Here is a 6,867-nt window from a genome sequence, read left to right as displayed (position 1 = left end):
CAGAAGAAATGCTTTCTGAAATATAGTAGTTAGTTTGAAACTTGCCCTTAACCTGCCAAGGAGATCTGTACTTAGGTTGAAGGTCACTGCCAGGAATGAATTAAGAACTAAAAATTTAAGCCTTTTCAAACAAGTCTATAGAGTCTAGCAGTCCAAGTGTTAAAATCCTGAGTCTAGCAGAGCAGATAATGGTTCTTATTCCCAAGCTCTTCACCACTGAATCCACACTGTGCTTTTGATATATTTTCTACACTGCAGTGAAGGGGGAGGGGGAGAAATGAGGAGATGGAGGTCGGCACAAAGGCGGATCTGAAAAGAGAGAGGGATGGGTTGGAGAGAGGAGTAAGCCAGCAATGGCTCACAGGCACCTCTCTGCTTAGGTTAAGGGACCAGCTCGGTAAGTCCTGCCATTCCCAGCAAATGTCCGGATGCAACCGTTCTGCCTGCCACGTTTCCTCTTTCCAAACTGAGTGACGTCACTCCTGGGCCTCTCACATTAGTTCTGTCTTAATGTGAAAATCAGAGTTTAAGTTTTTCTCTTGAACAATTTTCTCCCCGGCAAGATCAGATGACTTCCGGATTCTATGTCACCTGTGCCTCACCATCTTGCCCTGTATCTAACGCTGATGGTCCACATGCCAACGCCATCCCCAGCGCCAAACCAGAGTCGGGTGGGATGAGCGAACTGAAGGATGCCATTTAAAGCAGTGGTTTAACACCTGGGATTATCCTACGAACCTTAACTGAAATGACTGCTCACAGAGCTTTTTGACTCTCATTTTGAAATGGAGAAATGATTTGGAGAAGTGGTCCTCTGACTCCACCTCCGCCGCCGCTGTACATTCTACAGAAAGAAGAACCAGAGATGAAAGATAAGGTGGGTCTATCAACAGTCAGATCAAGGAGCAGCAGAGGGGAGGCAGGGTCACCGATCAGGCGCCCTTCTCTAGAGAGAAGACTGCAGCTGTCGGCCGGCCGCTGTGGTATCTTGGGCACCTGGCACAAAGACACAGCTCTGAGGTAAGATCCCCGGGCCCAGTAGGCTTCCTCTGGCACTGTCATCTGAATTAATAGACCTCTGGGATTCCTAAAGATCAGCTAGTCTAAAGTTCCTGAGGCCTTCCCCCACAAAAAGCAGCTCAGTGTCCCCAAGTGGAGGGCTTCTTAGTCACCGAAGTGTCAAGACAAGAAAATCTGAGAGCTCAGCCTGAGGAGCTAGACTTTCAATTCTGTAGAAATCGCAGAGGTTCCCAGAGTTCAGTACGGGCACTTCATGAAGAAAACGGAGTTTGCAACTTTAAAAATGCTAAATGAGGCTCTTAGTGGCTTTACTACAACAAATTGAGCAAAATGACATGTTTAAAAAATGAATATTTGCCCTCAGCCATATCGGGAGGTAAGTAATCTAAGTCCAATGTCCCATTTAGTCTTCATAAAAACTCTGAGGGGTTAAGGAGGAAACGGCCTGAAGAGTCAAGAAGGTAGGTAGAGAAGACTCAACACTCAGAGCTGTGATTTTCCAGAGCCCAAGTTCTGCTGCCCCATTGATTAATACTCAAGTGCCTCAAGCCATCTCCCTTCAACAAATAAAGCATCCAAAAATTCAACTTCCCATGTGCATACGCAGGAAGAGATCAACATGCATGCGCAACCCAGGCACACCAACACCACACATCCATTCGCAGAGAGGAGCACACAGTAAGGACAGACACACACAGTCAACACACAGTGTACACACACATACACACACCCCACTAATACACCACAGATGACACACACAGCTCACAGATGCTCACATATGCACACACAGGACCTCATATATCTAAGCCATGGATAAAAATACACCCCATAGTGACGTATAGACTGTATATGCACCTACATACACACACATGCACCACAGACACACAGATCACAGGCATCCTACACACAGACACACACACACACACACACACAACACACACACACACACACCGCCTCTATGCACTTTCCACCATGGACATCATGTCCTGTACATCTCAGCTCCAGCAGCTCTTCTTTTCTCTCCATCTCCCTTCATTCCAAACCGGGAACCCATTTGCTCCCCAGTGGAGTCCCCAACACCTGGTAATTGTAGGGTAACAGGGAGAAGGAGCACTTTTCACACAAAACACAGCAAGTGAGTTAAAACTGGGTATTAGAAAATCCCTATGCTGACATCCTCGGAGCTAATCTCTGCAGGCATCCTTCCCTCTCTCCAGGACTTCAGCATGCCTCCTGGCCTTTTCCTGTACCTAAGGTTACCTTCCCTCCTCTCCCCCGCCTCTACCTCTTCTCAAGGCCCCAGGACCTTCCCACAACGTCTTTCTTGAGGGTTGCCTTTTCCCTCACCATTGTTTACACGTTCCATAACTTCACTGTTCATTCTCAAACCAGACTACAAAGGCATTTTTCTATAAAAAAGAGAACCATTTTCTCTTTTACAGAACTTAGAAGGCTTTTAGGGGGTGTTGAGACAAGGTCTCTCTACATAGTCCCAACTATCCTGGAACTCTCTCTGTAGACCAGGCTGACCTTAAACTCACAGAGATCCACCTGCCTCTGCCTCCTGAGTGCTGGGATTAAAGGTGTGCGCCACCACCGAGCCTGGCTAGAAGGCCTATTTAATTTTAGAAAATTGTGATTTTTGGTTCTTTTTTTTCCTCCTTTTCAGTGTGTGTACATTTGGAGGTCAAAGGACAACATTTGGTGTCATTTTAGAAGACAGTCCACCTCCTTTGAGGTGATGCCTCTCACTGGCTTGCGGTTCAGCAATTAGTCTATACTGGTCAGTCCTCAAGCTGCTAAGATCCTCCTGCCTCTGCCTCAGCAGATGATCCTGAGCTGCCAGGTGGGTTCTGGGAACCAAATCAGGCTCCTCTTCGAGAGCAGCAGGAGCTCTTAATCACTGGGCCATCTCTCTGGCCCCACACATCACTTTTTGGGGGGTTTTGTTTTTGTTTTTTGAGACAGGGTCTCTCTCTCTCTACATATCCCTGACTGTCTTGGAATACACTATGTAGAGCAGGCTGGCCTTGAACTCACAGACATCCTCCTGCCTCTGCCTCCTAAGTGCTGGGATTAAAGTCATGCACCATCACTGCCCAGCACCTGACGTTTGCACGTGAGTTCTGGGGACTGAATTCAGATCCTTACAAGGCGAGCACTTTACTGACTGAGTCACCTTCGCAGTCCAATTGTGTTTTTAAACAGTAATTATTTTATTTCTCTTTACTTTCTTAGAATGTTTTTGTTTGGTGGTTAAAAAAAAAATACATCATTAGTAATTTCTATTCCTTTATCCCATTTGTCAAAAACCAATTTGTTGATATGACTTTATAATAACAGCTATTTTCTAAATCATTCTCAGATGTACATTTTTGACATGACAGGAACCATTATTCCAGAAACTGAATATTCTTAAATACTTTGATATTTAAATACACTGATTCGAGAAACATAATCTAAGACACTTCCCATGAATCATCAGCTTTCAGAGGAAAGAGCGTGACAGAGTGGTGGGTTTCCCCACACGCCATCGTGGAGGCACGGTGGAAGACGATGAACAGAAGACATTTAACCATTTTAAGCCCTACTTTCTCCTTGCTTCGAGCTTTGCCTCCATGTTGAAAGTGGAAGCCCATATCTGTAATCCTAACACCCTGGATGTGGTATCAGGAGGATCCTATGCTCAAGGTCAGCCTTGGCTACATGGAAAGTCCGAGGCCAGATGGGGCTGTGTAGGGGCCTGTCTCAACAAAACAGAAGCAAGCAGCAACAACAAAGAAGATTTGCCTCATGGGCTTTCTGGAAAAATCAAAGAAATTATTTTATAGGGAGGTTCTGGCTTTCACAAATATTGGATAAATGTGAATTGTATTTCTTCTTTGCCTTTTTTCCCTTCCCTAAAAAAGAAATTACTTCCTGTATCCTAAAACACATTTCCTTCTTTTATCTAGAGTTCAGCAGGCATTGGAGAATCTTGTGGCGCCTCTGTGAAGGTCAGTCCTTACTGTTGTACACTAACTATTAAGATACTAGATAATACCATCTAACTAGGCTTTGAGGCAAATCTAACTGTAGCATCTTGTGCTTAGAAAAATACAATTGTTTCTGGGAGGAGAGCTATTCATGTTTACTTAATGCATGTCATCTGAAGTTTTTCTATTTTTAAAATAAGAGTGATCTGATCTTAATTTCTGATAATGAAAAAAGAATAGGCATTAGAAAATAATTGATAGGCATTATATAGAAATACTGCACTACTCAAATATCACCCTTCAGACGGACCATTGTTATACCAAAGTTATTACTTTAATTTCTTCACTTAATCCTTGTTGCTGTTCTTCATCTTTTTTCTCTGTTCCTCCCTTCATAGGTAATTATGGATCAGATCAACTCCTCTGGCTATGTGATCAATGCCTCTACTTTAGTAAGAAACAGCACCGGTGTTCCAACTCCTGCCCCCAAAATAATCATTGCTGTTTCTTTGTTCATGTCGTTTATAATCGGTACCACCAGCAACGGCCTCTACCTATGGATGCTGAAATTCAAGATGCAAAGGACTGTCAATACTGTCTTATTTTTCCATCTCATTCTCTCCTATTTTATCTCAACATTGATTCTGCCATTTATGGCCATCTCCTACCTTCAGGACAACCACTGGGCCTTTGGAACCGTCTTGTGCAAAGTCCTCAACAGCACTTTGTCTGTGAGCATGTTTGCCTCCGTTTTCTTCCTCTCCGCCATCAGTGTGGATCGGTACCTCCTCACCCTTCACCCAGTGTGGGCCCAGCAGCACCGAACCCCACGCTGGGCTTCCCAAATAGTCTTGGGAATCTGGATTTCTGCCACTATCCTCAGCATGCCCTATTTGGTTTTCAGGGAGACACATGACGACCATAAAGGCAGAATGCTGTGTGAAAATAACTACCTTGTGTCTACGAACTGGGAGAACCAAGAGAAACAAGCGTTACGGCAAGGCATTCACACAGCCTGTTTCATCGGCCGCTTCCTGCTGGGCTTCCTCCTGCCCTTCCTGGTCATCATCTTTTGCTACAAAAGAGTGGCCACCAAGATGAAAGAGAAGGGACTCTTTAAATCCAGCAAGCCCTTCAAGGTCATGACGACCGCTGTCATTTCTTTCTTTGTGTGTTGGATGCCTTACCATGTATACAGCGGCTTGGTCCTCACCATGAACCAGTCACTACTTTTACCGTTGACTCTGGTACTTACCATGGTGACCATCTTTTTCAATTCCGTGTTTTCTCCTATCCTCTATCTATTCACCGGGGAGAATTTCAAGGTTTTCAAGAAATCTACTCTTGCTCTGTTTAAGTCAATATTCAGTGATGATTCTTCTACAGAAAGGGCACAAAACCTAAACTCAGGAACTGAAATTTAAGTTCTGGATCCTTTGGGCTGGAGAGATGGTAGTGGTTAAGAATCCTGGTTGCTCTTCTATTAGAATTCAGTTCCCAACACTCACATCTGCCTATAAACCCCAGCTCCTGGGGATCTATCATCCTCTTCTGGCCTCCACGGGCACCCACATGCACAGACACACACCCATGCACAGAAATAATAAAATTTAAAATTTAAAAATAAATTCTGGATCCTTAAGTAAACATGGGCTCTGTCAATTATACCACTAGAGTTATATCCATTGATTTTCTTATTCTATATATCCTATAGTTAAATGTCTTCTAGTTTGTTCTAATTAGATCTGTAAAAATTAAAACAGTGCCAGTGGACTGGCAAGGAGACCCTGCGGGTAAAAAGACTTACTGCCAAGTCTAAAAATCTGTTTGATTCCTGGGACCCACGTGGTAGAAGAGAACCGACTCCTGCAAATTGTCTTCTGACCTTCACACACACACACACACACACACACACACACACACACACACACGCACGCACGCACGCACACACGCACGCACGCACGCACATACACACGCTCACACTCACATGCACACACCAAAATGTAACTTAAAATTTTAATTAAAAAAAAATAAATAAAGCAGTCCCAGGGAAATAAGCAACTGGCCATAATGGAAGTGTGGTTTTTGTTTCTTGTTTTATTTTGAATTATTTTTTATTTGTGGTAAAAAGATATGAAGCATAAAATTTGGCATTTCCACTAATTACTTTGTATTTCATTGGCATTATATTTACAACATTGTGAAACCGTTACCACCGTCTATTGCCAATTTTTTTTTGTCTTTCCAAAGAGAAATTCTATATTCCATACTTAACCTATCTCCCTCCCTTCTACAGGCCCCGCCCCGCCCCCTCCAGGCAGCTTCCTGTCCCTGTGAGTTTTCTTTCTTTCTTTTTTCCCCCCACTTCAGGCAGATAGATAATCCACCTAAGCCAACTCATGTTTGTCCTTTCGGATCTGGATCCTTTCCCTCAGCATAGTGTCTCCAAGGCTCATCTATGTTATCAAGCATTTCAAGACTTCCTTCTCTTCTGTGTCTGAAGTGTTTTCCATTGTGTATAGATGCACATTTTAAAAATCTGTGCTCATCTTTTTGACTATTGTAAACAAATGCTACTTACAAATATTTATGAGTATCTGAGCCTTTGTTTTCATTGATTGTAGGTACAAACCTTAAGAAAAGAATTACAGGCTCCAGTGGTAATTCTATGTCTAATTTTTTTTCTACTTTTTAAATTTTTATCATTAAGAAATTTTCTATTCATTTTACATACCAACCACAGATTCCCCTCTCCTCCCTCCTCCTGCTCCCCAGCCTTCCTCCCCAACCTACCCCCTATTCCCACCTTCTCCAAGGCAAGGTCTCCCATGAGGAGTCCCACGACTAATTTCTTTAGGAACCATTTACAATT

The 6,867-nt window shown here is 43.5% G+C and overlaps 1 protein-coding gene across 1 annotated transcript; it reads left to right on the top strand.

The window, feature by feature from the left end:
- Nucleotides 1-898: 898 nt before the first annotated feature.
- Gpr33 (G protein-coupled receptor 33) lies at nucleotides 899-5,637 on the top strand. Its single transcript, XM_028869769.2, has 3 exons — nucleotides 899-1,020; nucleotides 3,975-4,016; nucleotides 4,394-5,637. The coding sequence occupies exon 3, from the start codon at nucleotides 4,400-4,402 to the stop codon at nucleotides 5,417-5,419; it is 1,020 nt and encodes a 339-aa protein (XP_028725602.1). The 5' UTR covers nucleotides 899-1,020; nucleotides 3,975-4,016; nucleotides 4,394-4,399; the 3' UTR covers nucleotides 5,420-5,637.
- The last annotated feature ends 1,230 nt before the right edge of the window (nucleotides 5,638-6,867 follow it).

The sequence above is a fragment of the Peromyscus leucopus genome, chromosome 14 (genome assembly GCF_004664715.2).
Source record: "Peromyscus leucopus breed LL Stock chromosome 14, UCI_PerLeu_2.1, whole genome shotgun sequence".
NCBI lineage: Eukaryota > Metazoa > Chordata > Mammalia > Rodentia > Cricetidae > Peromyscus > Peromyscus leucopus.
Note: the sequence above shows the minus strand (reverse complement) of the source record. Positions and strands in the feature narration are given on the sequence as shown.

Bases quoted from the DNA above. Each gene is read 5' to 3' on its own strand.
- Gpr33 (XM_028869769.2), top strand. From the start codon at position 4,400: ATGGATCAGATCAACTCCTCTGGCTATGTGATCAATGCCTCTACTTTA.